The sequence below is a fragment of the Emiliania huxleyi genome, assembly GCF_000372725.1.
Source record: "Emiliania huxleyi CCMP1516 unplaced genomic scaffold EMIHUscaffold_25, whole genome shotgun sequence".
NCBI classification, from domain to species: domain Eukaryota; phylum Haptophyta; order Isochrysidales; family Noelaerhabdaceae; genus Emiliania; species Emiliania huxleyi.
In genome coordinates this window covers 55,690-75,794 of record NW_005200170.1, presented here as the reverse complement: position 1 = coordinate 75,794, position 20,105 = coordinate 55,690, and the positions used below count along the sequence as shown (strand labels likewise).

At 66.4% G+C, this 20,105-nt stretch overlaps 8 protein-coding genes across 8 annotated transcripts; 3 read left to right on the top strand and 5 right to left on the bottom strand.

The window, feature by feature from the left end:
* Positions 1-1,719: 1,719 nt before the first annotated feature.
* Positions 1,720-3,808, bottom strand: EMIHUDRAFT_463389 (hypothetical protein). Its single transcript, XM_005778058.1, has 8 exons — positions 3,677-3,808; positions 3,320-3,598; positions 3,088-3,194; positions 2,790-2,924; positions 2,703-2,724; positions 2,572-2,630; positions 2,296-2,426; positions 1,720-2,130 (listed from the first exon to the last, which is right to left on the bottom strand). Exons 1-8 carry the CDS (start codon positions 3,744-3,746, stop codon positions 1,821-1,823), a joined length of 1,113 nt encoding a protein of 370 aa, XP_005778115.1. The 5' UTR covers positions 3,747-3,808; the 3' UTR covers positions 1,720-1,820.
* Positions 3,809-6,951: 3,143 nt separating this feature from the next.
* Positions 6,952-7,848, top strand: EMIHUDRAFT_354021 (hypothetical protein; the record flags this gene model as incomplete). The annotated part of the gene is made up of 1 exon (XM_005778057.1): positions 6,952-7,848. A coding segment is annotated over exon 1 (374 nt), but the record flags the coding sequence as incomplete, so codon positions are not given.
* A 1,791-nt stretch (positions 7,849-9,639) lies between these two features.
* Positions 9,640-11,162, top strand: EMIHUDRAFT_450344 (hypothetical protein). Its single transcript, XM_005778056.1, has 5 exons — positions 9,640-9,893; positions 9,983-10,057; positions 10,278-10,343; positions 10,750-10,804; positions 10,928-11,162. Exons 1-4 carry the CDS (start codon positions 9,708-9,710, stop codon positions 10,801-10,803), a joined length of 381 nt encoding a protein of 126 aa, XP_005778113.1. The 5' UTR covers positions 9,640-9,707; the 3' UTR covers position 10,804; positions 10,928-11,162.
* A 1,084-nt stretch (positions 11,163-12,246) lies between these two features.
* Positions 12,247-12,807, bottom strand: EMIHUDRAFT_100641 (hypothetical protein; the record flags this gene model as incomplete). Its single annotated transcript, XM_005778055.1, has 1 exon — positions 12,247-12,807. The coding sequence occupies one exon, from the start codon at positions 12,805-12,807 to the stop codon at positions 12,247-12,249; it is 561 nt and encodes a 186-aa protein (XP_005778112.1).
* Positions 12,808-14,590: 1,783 nt separating this feature from the next.
* EMIHUDRAFT_100640 (hypothetical protein) lies at positions 14,591-16,495 on the bottom strand (the record flags this gene model as incomplete). Its single annotated transcript, XM_005778054.1, has 5 exons — positions 14,591-15,015; positions 15,054-15,178; positions 15,253-15,401; positions 15,694-15,839; positions 15,898-16,495. The coding sequence occupies 5 exons, from the start codon at positions 16,493-16,495 to the stop codon at positions 14,591-14,593; spliced, it is 1,443 nt and encodes a 480-aa protein (XP_005778111.1).
* Positions 16,496-16,658: 163 nt separating this feature from the next.
* On the top strand, positions 16,659-17,833 carry EMIHUDRAFT_435141 (hypothetical protein). The gene is made up of 3 exons (XM_005778053.1): positions 16,659-17,472; positions 17,538-17,644; positions 17,716-17,833. The coding sequence occupies exon 1, from the start codon at positions 16,756-16,758 to the stop codon at positions 17,212-17,214; it is 459 nt and encodes a 152-aa protein (XP_005778110.1). The 5' UTR covers positions 16,659-16,755; the 3' UTR covers positions 17,215-17,472; positions 17,538-17,644; positions 17,716-17,833.
* A 415-nt stretch (positions 17,834-18,248) lies between these two features.
* On the bottom strand, positions 18,249-19,115 carry EMIHUDRAFT_205754 (hypothetical protein; the record flags this gene model as incomplete). The annotated part of the gene is made up of 3 exons (XM_005778052.1): positions 18,249-18,482; positions 18,655-18,768; positions 18,801-19,115. The coding sequence occupies 3 exons, from the start codon at positions 19,113-19,115 to the stop codon at positions 18,249-18,251; spliced, it is 663 nt and encodes a 220-aa protein (XP_005778109.1).
* Positions 19,116-19,139: 24 nt separating this feature from the next.
* Positions 19,140-19,445, bottom strand: EMIHUDRAFT_205753 (hypothetical protein; the record flags this gene model as incomplete). Its single annotated transcript, XM_005778051.1, has 1 exon — positions 19,140-19,445. One exon carries the CDS (start codon positions 19,443-19,445, stop codon positions 19,140-19,142), a length of 306 nt encoding a protein of 101 aa, XP_005778108.1.
* Positions 19,446-20,105: the final 660 nt, after the last annotated feature.

The window sequence follows — 20,105 nt, the reverse complement described above, 5'->3', positions numbered from 1 at the left end:
CGTCCCTCGACCGCCGCACCGCCTCGCTCGACCGAGAGAACCCGTCGCCCCGCGGCCTCCCCAAAGTCGCCTCGTGGAACGCGCCTCGCTCCATCTCGGTGCCGTGGGCTGGCCGCCGGCGCCTTGCGGCGGCGCCTCTTCACACCCTCGCGCCCCGAGCAGGTGCCCAGCTCGCTCCACCTCGGCAACGCGGTCGGCGGCGGCGCCGTGCCCGTCTCTCCTGCGGCCGAGGAGCGCGCGCTGTTCGGGGTGGCGAGGAACGACTCGCTCGCCTCGCGCTCCTCGTCGGCGACGCGGCTCTCCAAGACAGTCGCGTGTGACGTCGAGGCGCCAGCCCGTCAAGCGCGCGGCCTGGCGCTGCTCTGGACGGCGCTTGTTCACGGCCGCGAGTTGTGAACAGGCCTCCCTGGTGCGCATGGCATACGCAGAGTCGCTCGGCTACGTGCAGACCCTCGCAGAGGCACCTCTCGGCTCGAGCGCCGCGGCAGAGGCGGGTGGGTAGAGGGAGAGGCCGACCCACAGTCAGGCCGCGGCAGGGCACCGCGCTCTGGAGAGGCCGCCGAGAGAGACGGGGAGAGAGACGGCAACACTGGGGCGACACACGGGCGCACTGCACAAGGGCACTCAGAGGCGGCCGAGCTAGGCTGCGCGAGGTCAGCCGAGATCAGCCGAGGTCAGCCGAGATGACGAGTGCGCGGGGTAGGCGGCCGAGCAGCTCGGCCTCGACGTGGTCGGCGAGGCGGGCGGCGCCGCAGACACGCTCGCCACGTGGCAGTCGTACGCGCGCCACGCGTGGTCGGAGCACAACGCGCTGCAGCGCAAGTGCGCCGAGCTGCGCGAGCTGCTCCTGCTGTGCACGGCGCCTCTTCACACCTCCCCCCTGTTAATAGGTGGGCCGAGCTGCGCGAGCTGCTCTCGCGCTACCCGGACGCGCCCGCCCCCCCCGACGCGCAGGCCGGTCGCCGCCTCAACGGCGCGTGCAGCCCCGTCGGGCGGCAGCGACCCTAATGAGGTTTCCTGACGACGACACTGTTTCATTGACTAGCAGGCGCGAGCAGCCCCGTCGGCCAGCAGCCTTCGCGCCGGCAGCTGACTCTCTCCATGGCGGGGCTCTGCGAGTCGCACGAGGCGGGCGACGAGGAGGCGCACGCCTCGTCGGACGAGTGGTAGTCGCGCGCGGCGGTTTTGGACCCGCGCGTCGGCCTAGGCGTCGGCTAGCGGGGCGCGTGCACTCGCTCCCACCCGGAAACCTGCGCTGTTTCGCGGTTCCGCTGCACGCGCCAACCTCCTACGTGGCCGATAGGCGACAGTCGACTCCGACAGAACATTTCCCCTGTTTCTCTCGTAAGTTTCCTCAAAATATCATCACGCACTTTGGAGCACTTTGGACTTACGTGTTACGAGACTTAATGGAGGAAATTTTGGTGAGGCGTCTCTCTGTCTCACGGGTGGCGGCTTTGGACCTTTGCGAGAGGTGGCGAGCGGAGCAAGAGCGGTGTAGGCGCGTCCACGCGGCGCAGCGGCTCTCCCGCGAGCCCGGCCCCTCTCGTAGCCGCAGCCGTAGCCGCAGCCCCAACACTCTTGCACCGCTCCACTTGCACTTCCCGTGTCGAATTGTGACGGAGCTCGGAGGGGTGAGGGGACGCACGGATTGAAGATCCCTCAAGATCGTGCGGCAGGGCGGGGACACATGTCCCTAAATCCCATCTCGTCTCAGAGTTTGACCGTTTTATTTATTTATTTATTTACTGCCCGACAATACACGATAGCAACGCAACGCCCGGGGGGGGGCGGGGGGCGCGCACCAGGGCTCCCAAGCACTACACCACGACCTCGCCCACCATCAAATAACGCGCTGTCCTCACCATCCCTGCGCTGTGCGCCACATGCCGCCCGTCCGCGTCGCGCCCCACGCTCGCATGCACGCGCATCACGCCTTGGGGGTGCGCAATCCGAAGCTCCGCGCCCGCCTCGCCGCCGCCGCCGCAACCTCCGCCGCCGCCGCCGCGAACAAGCTCGTGTGCGACGGTGCCCGGGACGGCTGCTGCGCATGCGAGCGCGAGTGCGCCGGTGCCCGTGTGTGCGTGGTGGACGCGGCTGCCTGCCGAGACGCGGGAGAGGAGGTCGCACCTGCATGCATGTGCCACCCGCATGCATGAGCCAGTGAATACACAACGCAGTCACTGATTCTCAACTCGCATGCATGTGCCACCCACCGAGGTCCACCGAGGCCCACCGACGCCCACCCCTCGATGTGCGCCCGATGAGCTCTAGAGAGGGGAAGGAGGGGCGCACTCTGCGGCAGCGACGGCCCCGCCCCCCGCCAAGCAGTGGTCGCGGCGAGCGCTCAGCCAGAGCAGCCGCATCCCCGACGGCCGCGCTTTTAGGCCCACCCGCCCCGCCGCCTCGTCGAGCAGCGCATCCACCTGACACGGACGACTCCTCCCTCCCCGCCGGGCGTCTTCTGGTGCGCCGCCGCTCCAGCAGCGTATCCACCGGTTGGCCTCACCTTTCTCATTGCGAGGGCTACAACGACGGTGATTTACTATGTGGTGCAGCGGCGGCATCCACCGCTTCCCACACGAGAGCGGCGGTCGCCTCCTCCGCCGCCTCGTCCCCTCTCAGCCCGCCTAGACACAGAAGTATCCCGCCGCTGTATTTCTGTTCACACGTGATGTCCGCCTCGTCCCCTCTTAGCCCGCCCTCCACGGCGCGCACAAGCACCTGCAGAGGTGCGGACGAGATGCGGCCGAGATGCGGCCGATATGCGGCCGAGATGCACAGAGCACCTGCGGGTTCCCGGCCACGTCGACGATCGTCGCACGGAGCGGTCGGTCTCCCAGCCTCAGCCCCTCCTCCTCCGGCCGCCCTGTCGGCAGCAGCGCGTGCCCGCCAAGCTCAAACTCGACCCGCAGCGGCGGCGCCTGCTCCAGACCCGCGGGCAGAGTGTCCTCTCTGTGTGTGTGGTCTTGTGCTGTCTGTGTGTCGCTCCACGCGTGGCCAGCATCCTCCGTCCTGCGCCCACCCATACCGCGGTCGCCCAGTCTGGCTGTGTGTCTCTCGCCTCTAGCTCTCTCTCCCGCGCGCCTCGCCGCGCACGCCCGCGATCGCGACGGGCGGCGCGTCGGTCGCAGGGAGCGTCACCGACAAAGCCTCTCCTGCGCCGCTTGCCCAGAGGCGGACGACCGCCGAGCCTGCTGTGAAGACACCGGCGTCAGGGAGTGAGCACGGCAGCATGCAGCGGGTTCAGAGCCTGAGTACACAGAGAGTGTGAGTGCGCGTCGGTGCAGGGATCTGCATTCCGCATCTAGACGCCCGCCGTCCGCCTCGCGCAGCGCCATGCCGTCGTCCGCAGCGACGAGTGCAGCCGCCGACGCGAAGTTGGCGCAGCTGGAGCGCCAGTCGATGCCGCCGCCACGTGAGACCTGAGCAAAGTGGTAGTCGGCGGCAAAGCCGGGCTTTGACGGCGGCGCCACGACGGCCGCTTTGAGCGTGCTTGTGACGCCGCCGCCGACGCCGTCGATGGCGAGACCCGTCGAGTCGGGGCCAAGCGCGGCAACGATGACCGCGTCGCGAGCGGCACCAGCCGGAGGAAGGTCTGCAATGTTTGCAGGGCAGCAAGCGGGTTAAATACCGATCGGTGCTGAGCCTCAGGGCCGGCGGTGAGCGCTCGCACCGGCAGCTCGGAAGACGACGCCTTTGGAGGTGCCGCCGCGCATGAGAGCGGCGCGCACGAGCCGCGCCATCGAGGTTGCGGCTGCCCAGTCCAGCCGAGCCACCCGAGCCACGCCGGCGTGGTTTCTGGCGGCCGACCGTCTACAGTGCCGGGAGTTGCCCTTCTCCGACTGCCACCCCGGGCCCCGGCTACAGTGTAGGTCACGAGTTTCGCGGGAGTGACCCCATATGCGTCAAACCCGAGACCTAGCGCGGGTGGGTTGGAGGGGGGCTCGCTGCAGGGAAGGGCGGTGTAAGAGGCCGATCCCCGTAGTTCGCCCCGCTCCTCCCCATCGGGCCGCATGAGCGGCCACGCCTCGCAGATTCGTTTTCGCGCCTGGGTCAGGCGCGCGGGGCATCCGGCATCCCCCGGGTCGCTCGACCAGCGATCCGAAGAGTGGCCGCTATGCGAAGGAAAGAGTGGGGCCCTCGGGGTACGCCTCGTCCGGCCCTCCGAGGGGGGAAGGGAATAGCGGGGTCCCCACGGGCGCCTCAGTTCGGCCCTCCCGAGGGGGGGAGGGGAGCAAGGGGGTGGGGGGATTGGGGTGGTGGGGAGGGGTCTCGGTTTCATGTGGCTAATACTTTCTCTTTCAGCGGGTTCCGCGAGCGTTGTTGTCAGTGGGTTGTTGATTTGTTGTTAGCAGATCAAGACACAGAGCTCTCACAAATCACAGCGATTGGGTGGTGTGCGGTTCTTGCCGTAGTTCCCTCTTCGGTAGTCTCCTAGCCCCGGCGCCGCCTGGACGCCTCGGCGTGTCACGAGTGCAAGCCGCTCGCGGTTCGTAACGCCCGCTTGCAGGCTCGTGTGGCGGGCCATCCCTTGCGGGATGGCTTAGCGGGTTCGAGCCGACAGCGTCAGCGACCGTCGCACCCGTGTGGACCACCAAACACCAGTTAAGATCTCGAGGCGCGATCCGGTGGACAGGACATTGTGGCCGTCGAGCGCCGCCCTGGTATCCTCGCGCTTTCGCTTCCGCCGCTTCGCCTTCCCCTTCGTGCTTCTCCTTGCTCGTTGCTGCGCAGCACAGGAAATAAATAAATAAATAATAACGGTCAAACTCTGAGACGAGATGGGATTTAGGGACATGTGTCCCCGCCCTGCACGATCTTGGTGTGAGGGATCTTCAATCCGTCCCCTCACCCCCTGGTCACTACCCGACACTAGAAGAGCAGCAAGAGTTGGGGCTGCGGCTACGGCTGCGGCTGCGGGAGGGGCTATGGTCGCGGGAGAGCCGCTGCGCCGCGTGGGCGCGCCTACACCGCGCTTGCTCCGCTCGCCACCTCTCGCAAAGGTCCAAAGTCATAGCCATCACCTCCTCCGGCAAGTCCTTTTCGCCTATCTCGCCGTCCCTCCATGCCTGGTAGAGCTCGTCGGCATAGCCATATTGCATCACAGCCTGCTGCACTGCGTCGTGCACAACCCCTGCCACCCTATCCCGCGCCTCAGCGTCGGAAAATTCGAGCTCGGAGTCATACCCGGAAGCAGGCGCAGACGGCCGCGGCGATTTGGCAGGCGGCGAGGTGGGGGAGGGAGAGAGCGCGGCGGTGCGCGCTCGGTGCTCCCGCTGGTGCCAGAAGGGCCAGCGCCCAATGCGCTCAGCCTGTTCTTGTCCACCACCTTGGGAGAAGGGGGTGGGGGTCCACCTCCCTTGGGTGCGGGCTTGCGGTGTTCCTGCTTCCGCTTGCCCGACTTTGGCGGGTTGCGGCCGAAGTTCTTCATGGTGAACCTGTCCGGCTTGCCGCCCTTCCCGACCCTCGTCCACCCCTCGGGCGACTCGTTGGGCCGGGGTTGCTGCGCCTGTTGGTGCTGCGAGTGTGCCTGCGATGCTGCGGCCGGAGCGGCAGCGGCGGCAGGCGGTGCCACGGGCGGTGCGGCGAAAGAGTGGCGGTAGGCTGAGGCTGCGCAGCACAGGATGTAGAGAAAGAGATTGCAGATTGTGTAGTTCGGGCCCACCTCCGCCACGCTCGAAGCGTGTATTCATTATCACTAGGAGGCATACACGTAGGCCCTCTCCAGCCCTTCTTGTACAGAGCACTTGGATACGGTGTTTGTTATGACCTGCGGCTGCGCGCACATGGGCCATAACACCGACAGAGCACCGCCAAAAGTACATAGGTGCGGGTATGTGCGATGCATCTTAGGTGCGGGTATGTGCGATTTGCGGGTATGGACGATTTGCACTGCCAGGGTCGATTGACGGGGGCTCGACTCGCGGTGGCCCGTCAACCGAGCAGACAGCGCCGAGGCGACGAACGGGGAGCGGGGAGCGCATCGCGACAGGGAGGGTGGCTTGGCCGCACGAGGGCCGGCGGCGTCACGCCCACGATGATGTCGGCACGCACGCAAGCGGCTTCCGCAGCGTTGGCCGCCAGGCGCACGCGGCGCCATCAAAGGCGATCGGGTGCGACCGAGCCGCGACGACGCATCCGACGAGAGCGTTGAACTCGCAGTGCAGGGTGCGAGAGGGCGGCGGCGAGCGAGCGAGGCTGCGGAGGGGAAGGAAAAGGATGTAGAAGAAGGTGACCGAGAGCGAGAAGAGAAGGATTCTTCGCAGGCCACCATGTTTCGGCTGGGAGGCCTTGAAGAGTTTTCGCTTCGCAGGCTTCGCGGCAGGCATGACTTTGGCGTCCTCCTCCTCAATCAACCACGCACGGAGGCCATCCGGTGTGCGCCCAGTAGATTCGCGCACACCTCGCTTCGGCGAGGCACGGCGGCGACGTGGCGACGTCGTCGACGGGTGGGTCGTCGACTGGTGGGTCGTCGGGCGGTTGATGTCCATCGGGAAGTCACAGATTTTTTTGGCGCCTTTGTTGGAGAGTGTGAACTCAAACCGAGAGAGAGAGAGGAGAACTCAAACCTACTTCCTGACCGTAGCCTGACCGTCCTTGTGTAACCGTCTCATGTTTGGTTTGTCCTGCCGCGCACATTGTCATCGACTTGTATCCGACTTGGTGGCTGTGGTGATGTAGCGATGGTGTGGGTCTCTAGTAACCTATACATACATACAGCTCCTCCGTGTTCCGTCTCCTGACATGGTACCGACCGGTGAGTGCACGGAGTGAGCAGAGCGGCACTGAGGCCGACATGAGAGCTGGTGCGGCACACAAGCGAGATGTGTTGCCGCACAGCATTTCCGGCTTACGCTCGATACGTTGGCTGGCACCATGGGCACCTGCAGCGAGCCGTGGTGATTGGCTGGGCACAGAGGCTCGGCGCACGGTGGCACAGCGGCCGCCAACTGCTCGGCTCGGAGGCTGAGCAGAATGAGTACAACCGCAACATCAACTTGGGTGCTTGCGGATCTTCTGCGACAGAGCGCATCTCCGCCAGCACTGCGGCTGTGTTGACACGAGTATCCCCTCTTGCTTCTCCTTACCGGTCCGTTCTCCTCGCCTACGGACCACCATCGCAGCTGCTGCCTCCGCTACCAGCTCTCGGGCTGCTGCAACGGCAGTTACCGCAAAGATCTCGCACCGAATGTGGACCCTGCCTTTCGCCGCCGCTACTTCCGACGTCGCCGCTCGACACGACCGGAGCTGTACGCGATGAACACGCGACGATCGACACGCCCTCTCTGCCTTGTGTGGCGATTACCACGTCGTGGGGGAGTGTTGGGCATCTGTTCGACGTGGCAATGCCACTCTACCTCATTGCTGTCTCTTCCTCGTCTCGCCTCCTCGCGCTAGCCCGTCCCGCTGTCCAACGCCTCTGGCAAGAAGTCCAATGCGCCTCTACGAGCGTCTCTGCCGTCTGGACGTCTGAGACTGAGCCTGCCATCTCCGACGTCGGCGGCCCGTGGCGCAACATCAACGTTCGGGGCATTGAAGATCGTCCTCACGTCCCTGATGCGCTCATCCGCGTCAACGCGGCGAGGCCTCCCAACGGCCCAATCGCCGCGCCGCAAGGGGGCGCCCCCGCTGCCGCTCCCGCGCCCGCCGCGCCTGCCGCGCCCGCTCAAGCCGCCGCCCCGCGACGCTCAGCCCGGATTGCAGCTGCGGCGCGCCATGACCGAGCTCCACAACGAGCTCCTGTTCATTATCTCCCCTTTCTCTCTCTCCGCCCACTCGGCCGCGCTTTGACCCCTTCACTGGATCATCTTAGCGCGCAAGTCTTGCCGACAAGCAAGACCATCCTTCGCGAAGACGCAAGGTTGGACGCTTAGCCAGCCCCGCGAGACGCCGGCGGGTAACCGGCATACCTACGCTCAGACACATTCACACTCTGCTGTTGTTGTCTGCCGCATCCTCATTCATGAAGACTGCGGAGACAATGGGGGAGTGTTGGAGAGTGTGAACTCAAACCTACTTCCTGACCGTAGCCTGACCGTCCTTGTGTAACCGTCTCATGTTTGGTTTGTCCTGCCGCGCACATTGTCATCGACTACGACTTGTATCCGACTTGGTGGCTGTGGTGATGTAGCGATGGTGTGGGTCTCTAGTGACCTATACAGCTCCTCCGTGTTCCGTCTCCTGACAGCCTGGTGCTGTCGGCGCACGTGTACACCACGACGCTCGCCGGGTCCCAGGTGGGCCCCGCCGGCTCCGCCGGCTTCGGTGTGGTGTCTGCCGGCTTGCCTCCGCCGCAACCCATTATATTGTGGATTTGCTCGTTCACGCGCGCGGCACGAATTGGAACGCTCAAGACTTTCTCTGTTTGGGTAGGCGTAGGGTTTAGTTAGGCGTGGGACTGGGGTCGCTGTGTTGTCTGTGTTTGTTGCATGTTGGTGTCGTGGGCGTGCGGGAAGACTACCAGGGTGAAAGGGCGCGCTCGGCGCTCGTATCGACCGCGCGACTCCGCTTTCGTTCGTGGCGGCGTGGCGGCGGCGCCCGGGAGCCGCGGCGCTCGAGCCGGCGCGATCCGCGGCTGTGCTCCGTGGGTCGCCGCACGGCTGTTTCTGCGGATTCGCGGACGGACGGAGCCGAGGAAAAACATGCGTCGAGGCAGCAGCAGTGGCACGAAACGTGCCGCGGAGCGCTCGTCGGAATCTTCGGAAGTACCGAGCCTCCAAACGAGACGCAGCGTGCGCCGCCGTAGCGATGACGGCAGCACAGGGCTCACGCAATACATGGTCGGCACCCGCATCAGTTTTGAAGATGATGACGCAGCAGGCAAGCGCCATCAAAGTACGCTGCGTCGCGTGGTCTTTGCCGAGAAGGTGGAGAGGCTGTTTATAGACGCGGCTGGCGTGGTGTGCATGGGCATGGACGACTGTGGTGTGCACTACCCCGCCACCGCGCACGAACAGAGGCAGCAGCGCGAGCTCGCGAAGCTTCCAGAGCGCGAGCGCGACCCACACTTGGCCCATTGGTGGGATGCTGATGGCGCCATGTGCAGCTGCTCCAAGGGTTGCGGCGCGCGGTGCCCCTGCGCCAAGGACGGCATCGGATGCTGGTACGAGAAGGCCACCGCGGAGGACGGCACACGCCTCGACTGGGGCTGCGGCTGCAAAGGGCAGTGTGCCTCCTCCTACGTCTGCGACCTTTCGGTGATCTCGCGCATTCGGCTCGACAAGCTGGCGGTGCTGCGGCGTGGGTGATAGTGAAGCGGCGCGGGCCCTCTGTCGCGTCGCGGTATTGGCGCCGGGCGGGCTGGGCTGGGCTGGGCTGGGGGTCGGTGCACGGTGGACCAAGTGCCGTTTTGCCGTCGCGGCCACAAGTTGCCCATATCTTCATCAGCGATGATAACTTATGTCCTTTCCCCAGTCAGTCAGGCAGGCAGTTACCCCGGAAGACGGAGCTATGGAAACGGCGCGTTTGCGCCGCCGCTACCCTCTCCTCCAACCCCAGCGTCCATGGAAGCCCCCAAGCGTCCAGAGAAACCGCAGTGAGCGGACTGCCACTGCTGTAAGGGGAACAACTAGAGATCCAACAAAGGGGGTCTCTCATGCGAGACGCCTCGGGTCTCATAAAAAAAACCAGGGCTGCCGCCGCCGAGCGAGGGCACCTCTCTAGCCTTCGAGCTCCCCTCCCGCTTGGCCGTCGCCTCTAGCGAGATGGAGCCGTCTCGCCGCGTCGTCGGCAAGCGCCAGGTCCGGCCCAACATGGCGCGCCAGGACTTTGGGTATGTCGAGCGCTCACGTGCTGCTGCAAACAAGGGGATGAAGGGCGTCAAGCCCAAGCGGGAGGACGAGGAGGACGGCTCGGCACCGATGCGATCGGAGAAGGACGCCCGCAGCCTGGTGCGTGCACCCTCGCCTCCTATAGCTGGACGAGCGACGCGCCACCGTCCATGCTCCGTCCTCACTCCCGCACGCCCCGCCGCGGCCAGACGGTCGACTTCACAAAACTGGACATGGCTACGCTAAAGCGCTACAAGCGGCACTACCGGCTGAAGACGCGCCAGGCGCGGCCGCCGCCCGCCGCCTCGGCTCGCCTCGGCCCGTCCTCCCTCCCTTGAGGGCGTGCTAGCGGTCTCGCCGCCACCGCTGCTGCCGCCGTTGCCGCCGCTCCCGCCGCTGCCACCTCCCGCCTTCGCCTTCGCCTTCGCCGCCGCCGCCGCCGCCGCCGCCGCCGCCGCTGCCTCCGCTGCATCCGCTCACCCCACCCTGCCCCTCGCCCCGCAGAACGTGACAAAGACAGAGCTCGCGCTTGCGATCGCGAAGCACTTTGCTGCGCAAACTGTCGACGAGGCTTGCGCTCTTTCAGCTCTCTTGGCCCTGAGACCACCCCCCTTACCTTTCGCGAGCCGTGCCCTTGTCCGCCCCCTCCTCTCCCCCCCGCCCTCCCTCCCACGGAGCGGAGGAGAGGGCGGCTGTGAGAGACCAGTCGACCCATCGTTTGCCCACCCCTTCTCACGCCCAATCCGTCTCACTGCGGGGCTGTGACGAACCGTCTTGCGTGGCCGAGCGGCGGCTCTAGCTGCGGCTGTGCGGACCGTACACACCATGCTAATCCTGAGCCCCGCCGGCGGACAACGACATCCCCAGCCCCCCAGCCCCATCCCCGCCCTCGCGCCGCCGCGCGTTTAGCCCCTGCACACAACCTGATGCCCCGCCCCCGCCCACTGCCCCCCTCCCCCCCCCTTCCCCCGGAAAGGCGGACAGGATTTCGCTCTTTATGTATTCCGCGCGCGCCAACAGCTTGCAATAGGGCAGCCAAAACCCCCAACCCCCCCCCCCCCCCCCAACCCCACCACCCCACTGCCCCGCCACCGCCACACAGTGAGCCACACGCCGGCACGCGGTGACGCCCCTCCTCCTGCTGTGCCGGCCAGACCGGCGCGACTACCTCAACGGCCGGTGATCGGCGGCGGCCGGCCAGAGGCCGCGCGTGCGGAAGCAGCAGCGTGGATCGAAGGGGTCGAGGCCGGCTGTCCCGCTCCCTCTCCGCCCCTCTCCGTCTGCGCGGAGCAGCGGTGCTGACTGCTGCGGCGCCATCTCCATCTCGGCAAACCTGCAGCCGAATGTGTGCGCGTCGTTCTTACATGTTATACCCTGGGTGGTGTGGCCGCTGGTGGGTAAAAAAGCGAAGTGAGGCGCGCCGGGGGGACAGCCGCCGGCGGCAGGTGGGGGCTGCGGCACCGCGGCGGCAGGTCTCCCCTGTCCCCACAGGCCACGCAGGAGCCAGAGGTGCAGCGCTGAATTTGCAGCGTGCAGCACACATCACAGTCATCAGGTCACAGGCAGGTCACAGCAGTTCGAAGCAGTCAAACGGTCATGCTAGTTGCTAGAGATAGCGACGCCCTCCCTCAGCCCGAATTCGCCAGGAACGCGGCAGCCGAGGACTGCTTCGGCGCCACCGGCGTGGCTGCTGGCACAGCTGCCGTCGTGGCTGCTGTCGCGGCTGCGGGTGCGGCTAGAAAGGCGGAAACTGACGATGCTGGTGCTGCGCCTGCGGCGGGCGCGGTAGGCTGCGGCGGCGCGGTAGGCTGCCGTGCTGTCGCCGCACCGGCAGAGGCGGACGCTCCCTTAGGGCGGGCGGCCTGCTTTACCTTTGCGCGCAGTTTCCGCAGCGCGTCGACAGCGACCAGAGAGACAGTGAGCGAGGCGCCCGCACCTGTTCACGGTCAAAAGCATGAGAGGCGCCCTTCACGCAAGTTACGGCTTGGCATCTGACAAGACGCGCCCAGGTGAGGGGCGTGGGGGCGCGGGGCGCGGGGCGTGCGTGGGACGTGAGGCGTGAGGCGCAGGGCGTGGGGCGGGAGGGCGCGGGGCGCTCGAGTGAGGGCAGGGTGTGTTGTGTGTGTGTGTGAATGTGTGTGTGTGTTGTGTCTTGTGTGTGGTGTGTGTTGGTTTGTTTGTGCGAGGGCTGGGCAGGGCAGGGCAGGGCGGCGGCGAGCACTGCTTATTTAAAAATGGTGATCGGTATATCTCCCCTTTCCATCTCGTATACCAGTAGCTCTTTCTCCCGGCGATCTTCTTAATTGAAACAGAATGTGAATCACGGCTTGACGCATGCATACGTGTACGTGAGAGCGGTACCGTGACCGTCCAGAGTCGCACGGCGCCAGAGCCACCACGACCTTTCTTTGTCATGAGCTATGGCCTGTGGGAGGGTCATGCATCTGCACGATGCGCAGGAGAGCGCCCCCCATTACTTGCAGACCTCACGGCCGGTGATAAGCTTCGTGCACTCGCCGCCGCCGCCTTTCGGGGCCGGAGCTGCCTTTGCCGCAGGTTTCGAAGGGGCCGGCGTTGCCGCCTTTGGCGCCGCGGCCTTGGGCGGCGCAGCCTTAGCCTCCTTCGCCTTGGCCTTCGCTGCCGCTGCCGCTGCCAGCTCTTCCTCCTTCTTAGTCTTCTCCGCCGCGGCCGCTGCAGCCTCGGCGGCAGCTTTCTGCCTAGCAGCCTCCTCCTCGGCCGCCTTCTTGTCCGCGGCAGCCTTGGCGATGGACTCCTCCTTGAGACGCACGTCCGCTAGGGCACGAGCAGCTTGCTGGCCGGCCTTGCTCCACCGTGGCGCGCCGAGGTTGGGCGAGGAGCACTCTGGCTCGATGTCACAAGCCGCGAGCGCCCTGGACGAGAAGAGCAGTGGCGCAAGTCCGAGCGACGTGCCCAGCGAGAAGGCACTGCGGCGAGAGTGCACCGCCGCCGCCCCAGACTTTGCCGGGGGCGTCGGCGTGAAGCTGAAGGAGAGCGCGAGGATTTGCACGAGCATTTGGTTACTCGAGAAGGTTGGTGGAGTGCCCGTTTGGTGGGCCATTTTTGCGAAAAGAATTTTTCGGAAAACACTTGGCACGGTTCTCGGGCGACGGCTAGCACCACACTCCTTCCTCTCCTTAAAATCCCTGTGTGGTGGCGGCGTGCCGTCCTCCCATCCCTCCCTTGGGTTCTCCGTTTTCTTTCTTTCTTTTTACGGTTCTCTCGAGGTTCTCGAGGTGGAAATCCTTGAGAGAGAGAAATCCTTTGGCCGCGTTGGGTAGCGAGGATTGGTGTGACGCGATCCACGCAGGCGTGGTTTCTGACGGCCGACCGTCAGTGCACGGAGTTGCCCCTTCTCCGACTGCCCCGGCTAGTTCACGAGTTTCGCGGGAGTGACCCCATGCGTCAAACTCGAGACCTAGCGCGGGTGGGTTGGAGGGGGGCTCGCTGCAGGGAAGGGCTGTGTAAGAAGCCGATCCCCGTAGTTCGCCCCGCTCCTCCCCATCGGGCCGCATGAGCGGCCACGCCTCGCAGATTCGTTTTCGCGCCTGGGTCAGGCGCGCGGGGCATCCGGCATCCCCCGGGTCGCTCGACCAGCGATCCGAAGAGTGGCCGCTATGCGAGGGAAAGAGCGGGGCCCCTCGACGCCTCTGTCCGGCCCTCCGAGGGGGGAAGGGAATTGCGGGGTCCCCACGGGCGCCTCAGTTCGGCCCTCCGAGGGGGGGAGGGGAGCAAGGGGGTGGGGGGATCGGGGCGGTGGGGAGGGGTCTCGGTTGGCACGGAACTCGCGCGCGCTGGGTACTCTGACAGACACAGGTACTAACACCACGGGAGCCGCCTAAGCGACTCCTGCGAGGACGGCGAGGCACTCTCTTAGCTCCGTGCTGCGTGCACTCGACCGCCCTCGGCCTCGCCGCAAGCTCATTGAGAATCTGCTCTTGCGATGGCCGAGAGAGCTTAGAGAGCGAGAGAGAGAGCCGTGTGAAGAACACTGAGATCGCTGTAACTAACAAAAAACGAATGGGCACTTAGTTACTGTCCCACCAGTCGCCAGCGTGCGCGACTACTAGAGTGCCCGTCAGACACGTGTCCAGGGCCTCTCGGTCTCCAGCCGAGCGTGTTCTGTCTTCTGACTGTTGTCACTTGTGAGAGAGATTTTTGTTGTCGTTCACTTGATTGTGCGGGAGAGAGAGTTTTGTCGCAATTAATATTTTTCCTGTCCAACGCCTGTGTCAGTGAGCGCGCGGAGAGAGTTGTTTTTGTCCATTCTTTTATCTGTGTAGGAACCCACGAAACCCGAAAAGAAAACGATTACGAACGTGTCTACCCCGCTTGGAGTGAACGAGTGTTCTTGGAGTGTTGCTGTGGAGCGTCCACAGTTCAACATACGCGCTCGCGCGCTCGCGTCTGCTGGCGCCCAGAGAACACCTCATGCTCCCGGCGGAGCCCAACTGCTCGCACTCGACAAGGCACAGTCCCATCCACTCGGCACTCGCGCTCGCGGCCCAGCGCTGAAGTCGAACTGCTCCACGTCAGTCTCGATGGACGATGCGGCTCGCGCCGGGTTGTGAGCTCGGCGAGCGTGAGGCGGGGGTGGTTTTATTGCGGTACAAGTACGCTGTGCTCTTGTGTGACAGTGCGCAGTCAGCAGGTGTAGAGCTTCCACGCTCACCACGTGACGCCGGAGTAGTGACGCCGGCACCAGAGCCCCAGAGCCCCCACCAGAGGCCGAACGCCCCCCCGTCGCGCCTCCGCTCCGCCCTCGCACAAGTAGTGAGGACACACACGCCGCGGCGCAACTACTCGTCCGCGGCCCCGGCCGGCCCCGCCGCCGCGGCGGCGCGCGCCTCGGCCGCGTGTGTGGCGAAGCCGCGCGCCGCGAGCGCCCACGCGGCCACCAGCATCGCCGCGCCGACGAAGAAGTGCATCCCGGGCAGCGGCAGCGGCGGCGCCTCGGCGGTGAAGGCGGCGAGGACAGCGGCGTACAGCGTCGAGCCGATGGCGCCGGTGAGCTCGGTGAGGGCGCCGAGTGCGCCGAGGAGTGCACCTCGCTCGCCGGGCGGCGCGATGTTGGTGAGGAGGGCCTGGAGGGCGGGGATGCAGACACAGCCGACCGAGACGACGACGATGGAGGCGAGGAAGCCTGTGGGCGAGGGGGAGGCGCCCGCGCCGCCGAGACCGGCCGCGAAGACAGCGAGCCCGTAGAGGACGGCGCGCTGAAGGCCTGCTCACGCGTGTGTGTGTTGATCAGACGCTGCTCACGCGGGCGCGGCAGCAGGACGGCGCGTCGCGGGCCGAGGCGCGGCACGAGCAGCCTTGGCGCGACGGCGAGCATGAGGCCCACCACCACCATGATCGGGCCCGTCTGCTGCTGCGACCAGCCAAACCTATAGGGACAGCATCGGCTCAATCAGTGGCGATCCGTGGTGCAGACGCGTCAGCTGCTGCAGTGCAGCCGGACCGCACGCTGGCGTAGTTGACGAACTGCGCGTCGAGCGCGTTGCGCGCGAGGGAGACGAAACCGTATGCCAGCGCGGCGCTCCGCAGCAGCCCGGCTCGCCCGAAGAGGCGGCGGAGGGCACCGATCGGGTTGGCCTCCCTCAGGTCCACCTGCGGCAGATGCAGTAGAGGGCGGTTGCAGTCGAGAGCGAGAAGGCTCTGAGGTGCATCTCGGCTGCACCTCGGCTGCACCTCGGCTGCTGCCTCCGCCGCCGGTGCGGCGGGTTGGACTCCGGCACTACATCTCCGTGTGAGAGGATGTCTCATCTCTCTGTCGGCCTGCTGCCTCCGCCGCCGGTGCGGCGGGTTGGACTCCGGCACTACATCTCCGTGTGAGAGGATGTCTCATCTCTCTGTCGGCCTGCTGCCTCCGCCGCCGGTGCGGCGGGTTGGACTCCGGCACGAGCAGCGCGATGAGGGCGGCGTTGACGACTTGCAGCGCGGCGGCGATCCGGAGCGGCGCGCGCGGGCCCAACTTTGCTCCGAGCACGCCTCCGATGGGGAAGGCGAGCAGGAACGCGCCGCCCACCGACAGGCCCTGGAAGACGCCTATCGCAACACTGACCTTCTTTCTCGAGTCGGCTTCTCTTCGTGTCGTCCACACGACCGGCGCGGGAGACGCCGAGGTTCTGCGCGCGCCGCGAGGCGGGCGAGCAGTCCGCGACGTACGCCTGGCAGATTGGCGTCATGCAGGACGAGCACCCGTCGATGAGGTCCGCGAGGTAGAGCCGGCCGATGGATCCGGCACCGGCGGACGCCTGCAGCAGGTTGGTCGCGGCGAAGCCGAGAGCGGACCATGCCATCAGCGGCTTGCGGCCACGGACGTCGGAGAGGGCGGAGAGGAGGCCGACGCCGAGGAAGGTGAGCAGCTTGTCCACCGTCTCCACCCGCCCGCTCAGCGCGATCGCCGCAGGGCTCGGCGCGGTGCTGCCGTCGGCGTTCACTATCAGCCGCACGAGGTACTGCACGTTCACGGCGTTGAGGCCGAGGGAGAGAAAGTAGAGCCAGTTGGAGAGGATGGCCCAGCCGTACGACGGAGGCGCCCACACGGCCGGCACGGCTCCGCCGCGCTTGCCGCCCGCGGCAACCAGCTGATCGGCCTTGCATTGCCGCGGAAGCGCCGGACGGTGGCCGGGCGCCGGCGCCGGCGCCAGCTCGGAGGAGGCGGCGGCCGCACAGGCGACAACGAGAAGAGGGAGCCGCATAATGGTGAGTCAGCAGTCGCAGCCGGGGGAAGGGACTGGCAAAAATGTATTATCCTAACGGTGTGGGGGCGCGGAGGGCTTGTTGGCGAGCCAAAATGGTGTTTTCCGAGGCGCTGCGCTAGGCTCAGAGCGAGTTCGCGCTGCGCTAGGCTCAGACGGCGAGTTCGCGCTGCGCTAGGCTCACAGATGCGAGTGCGCTGCGATAGAAGAAAAAAACAGGGTCGAAACGACAACCGAAGGGAGGACTGTGTAGTGTAATCATGTGTCAAGAATCACGTGCTGCTGCTGCTGCTGCTACTGCTGCTGCTACGCGGCGAGCGCCGTCGCCGAGGCGGGCCTCGGCGGAGAGCGCGATTATGCGGCCTTTTCCGCGACCCGCACAAAGAAGAGGCGCCCTCCGTCAGCCTCGACCTGCCACCGGCTCGCGTCGACCGACCCGGCCGCGTGCCACACCTCCACAGCCCAGTGCGCCAGCCCGCAGAAGTTGCCCTCCTCGATGCCCCATCCCGTGGGCCACGCGGCCAAGGCGGTGCCGAGAGGCGGCGGCGGCGCCGCGGTCGCCTCGAGACGCGCCGCGACGGCGTCAAAGGCGATCCGCCTCGCGCCCGTCGCGGCCGCCTCGGCCAGCAGCGCCTCCCCGGCCAGCCGCGGGAGGTCGCCCTCCGTCTCGAACCAGCACGACGAGCGGCCGTCGGCGCACGCCTCGTCCCACGCCTTGAGCTGGCGGACAAAGGCCGCCAAGCTCTTGAGGCCGGGCGAGGGCGCGGCGGGCGACGGGGCAAGGGAGCAGCCGGGCGAGGAGAGGTAGGAGGTGCTCGCCGGCGAGCGCTCCCGCGCCTGCGAAGGGGCAAGGCCTGAGGGCGGGCGGGCGGTCGGGCGGGCGGGCGCGGGTGGGGGGGATAAACGCTGCGCCGCCAAAGGAACCAGCGACACTGGCCGCGGCTCGTCGCCACGCGCCGGCTCGGAAGAGGGGCTGTCGGCGGCGAAGCAGAGTGGCACGCCTCGCCGCTCGAGCCGCCGACAGCCCCCCTCCTCGACGTGACGGCCGCTCCCGGAGCCTGCCGGTGCGCGCCTGACCCACGCCCCCTCTCGCACCCCTCCGACCCCCCCTGCGCGGCGCACCCGTCCGCTGTGCGCCGGCTCGAGCGCCTATTGCCAAATCGCGACGTTTGAGCGCAGCGCACGCATCCTCTGGGCGCCTGAGCGCGGCGGAATCTTGCCAGAATGTGGCCGCAGGAAGAGCCTCCGGCGGGCCTCCGGCGGACGCCTGGCGGCGTGGCGCTGCGCGCCGGCCTGCGGCCCAAAGCCCGAACGAGCGGTCAAGTTAACTTGACGCGCCGAATCCCTTGGTTGGCCCTCGCAGCTGTGATACAAAAGTGGGGACGCGCCTGGCGGCGCGCCCCCAAAAACGAGAAAACGCGGGCCGTGTATCCTCGCTGCCGCGTGCGCTTTCGCGGGCGCCCGCTCCCGTCAAGAGCGACGAAGCTCGAGCGACGAAGGTCGCGTCTGCCGACTGCCGTCTCTCGTACTCTCCACTCTCCAGCCCAGGTGCAGGTCGACGTCCCCCGCCCGCCAACAGGACGCATCCCTCCGCCGCCGCCTTTGAAAACGGAGAAAGGTTTTCCACTCTCGCCCAAATCCACCAAGTCGAATCGTCTCTTCTTTGCACATACAGTTACATACACTCCGTGTGGATCATCATCATGGCGCGCTGACCGCTCACCCACACACAATGACGGCGCGCGTCAATGCGTCAGGCCGCCGCGCGCCCCTTCTTCAGCTCCGCCACCTGGTCGAGCGCGTCGCCGAGCAGCCCCTTGGCCACGCCGAGGTCGCGCAGCTGCTCCACGCCGCCGCTCGCGCGCACCTCGGCGGCGTGGTCGGCCACGAAGCGGCGGCACTGCGCGAGGAGCCGCCCGTCGCCCGTCGTGTGCGCCGCCTCGAGCAGCGGCGCGGCGCTCGCCGGCCCGACGCTCTCCTGCAGCTCCTGCGCGCAGAGCAGCTCGAGGCGCGGCACCTGGTACATCTGCGCCAGCTGCCGCAGGACGAGACCTCGGCGGCGTCGCGCTACTTCATGCCGATGCCAAACATGGTCCGCCGAAAGTCGCAGACCGAGAGGGTGCTGCCGTCGGCGCTGATGGCGAGGTCGCGAGGCATACGAACCGCGCCTCGTCACCCACGCCATCAACGCTGCCGCAGGCACCGCTGCCCGCGAGCGTAGTCACCGCACCCGTCGCCACCTCCACCCGCCGGATCTTGTCGTTGATGGAGTCCTCACAAACAGCGCGCAGCCGTCCGGGCTGACCGCGAGGCTGTGTGGGAAGTGGAATTGCGCCGCATCGCCCACGCCATCCGCGTCGCTGTTTTCGCCGCTGCCCGCGAGCGTAGTCTCAGCATCAGTCGCCACCTCCACCCGACGGATCTTGTGGTTGTCGCAGTCCGCCACAAACAGCGCGCTGCCGTCCGGGCTGACCGCGAGGCCGTGTGGTTCGTTGAACTGCGCCGCATCGCCCACGCCATCCGCATTGCCTTTTTCGCCGCTGCCCGCGAGCGTCGTGACCGCGCCAGTTGCCACCTCCACCCGACGGATGTAAGTCGGCCACAACCAGCATGCTGCCATCCGGGCTGATGGGATGCAGTAGAACTAGAAGCCTTCGTCCTCGAGGGTTGCTATGCTGCGCACGCGCCCGGTCGCCGAGACGTGCAGGAACGAGTCCTCAGCCGCGACGTACCAGGCACCCGCGTGATCGCTTGCCACGCCGCGCAGGCTGAGGGACGCCAGAGGTCCGTCCTCGCCCTCGAGCTCCAGCGTGGTGACCTGGCCGACGGTGCGCGCGCCAAAGATGGGTGCCTCGAAGCCGGCAGCGACCGCCACGGGCTCGCCCTCCTCACCGCCGTTGCCGTCGCTCTCGGTGCGGACGCGCTTGCCGGAGCGCGACGCCATGGCCATGGCGGAGGTGAGGCGTTGCCACGCGCAAAAAGCTGCGTACCAGCGCCCTGAAGCCGGAATATCCGGCGCCGTTCCGGCGCCCGCTTATGTGGGAGGCAAAACATGCAGCACTCAGCCTTCCCTCCCCCTCCCGGATGGAAGTACTACCTGAGCTCGACCGTGCTTGACTTCGCTGTTCAGATGGGAAGCGGTAACCCACGGTGATATGGCCGCATGTGATGGGTGCTTGGGCTATCTCGGATCAAGTATTAGTCAACGCGCATGGTACTCTCGGCAAAACTTTCGTCAACTAGCAAACCCGGTCTTGCAAGGGGCGTGTCTAGACTGGGAGAGAGAGTGAGAGAGATTTTTCGCATTGTTTTGTTTGTTGCTAGACTGGAGGGTTTGCTAGGACCTCCTACTAGGAGGGTTGTGTACGTACTTTTAACCATCAAGCGCGGGATAGGAAGGCGAAATACAGTTAGCGACCAACAACTGGGACACTGCGAAGTGAAGGACGTTTAGCCGTGAACACCCTCAAAGAAGAAAAACGTCGCTGGGTTCGGACTTTTTGCGGGGTATGGTATGGTAGTCTCGCGCAACCCACCTCGAGACCATACCCCCCCCGCCTGCTGACAGACCCAGCCTCCCGGAGACCGGGGATGGGCGGTCAGGACCATA

Excerpts from the sequence above, each read along its gene's own strand:
- EMIHUDRAFT_463389 (XM_005778058.1), bottom strand. The coding sequence starts at position 3,746 with ATGGCGCGGCTCGTGCGCGCCGCTCTCATGCGCGGCGGCACCTCCAAA. Across the intron at positions 2,631-2,702 it reads GCTTGTGCGCGCCGTGGAGG|GCGGGCTGAGAGGGGACGAG; the intron begins GCGGGCTAAGAG and ends TTCTGTGTCTAG. Across the intron at positions 2,427-2,571 it reads CCGCTCTCGTGTGGGAAGCG|GTGGATGCGCTGCTCGACGA; the intron begins GTGGATGCCGCC and ends CGTCCGTGTCAG.
- EMIHUDRAFT_450344 (XM_005778056.1), top strand. The coding sequence starts at position 9,708 with ATGGAGCCGTCTCGCCGCGTCGTCGGCAAGCGCCAGGTCCGGCCCAAC. Across the intron at positions 9,894-9,982 it reads AGAAGGACGCCCGCAGCCTG|ACGGTCGACTTCACAAAACT; the intron begins GTGCGTGCACCC and ends CGCCGCGGCCAG. Across the intron at positions 10,058-10,277 it reads ACCGGCTGAAGACGCGCCAG|AACGTGACAAAGACAGAGCT; the intron begins GCGCGGCCGCCG and ends CTCGCCCCGCAG.
- EMIHUDRAFT_435141 (XM_005778053.1), top strand. The coding sequence starts at position 16,756 with ATGTGTCAAGAATCACGTGCTGCTGCTGCTGCTGCTACTGCTGCTGCT.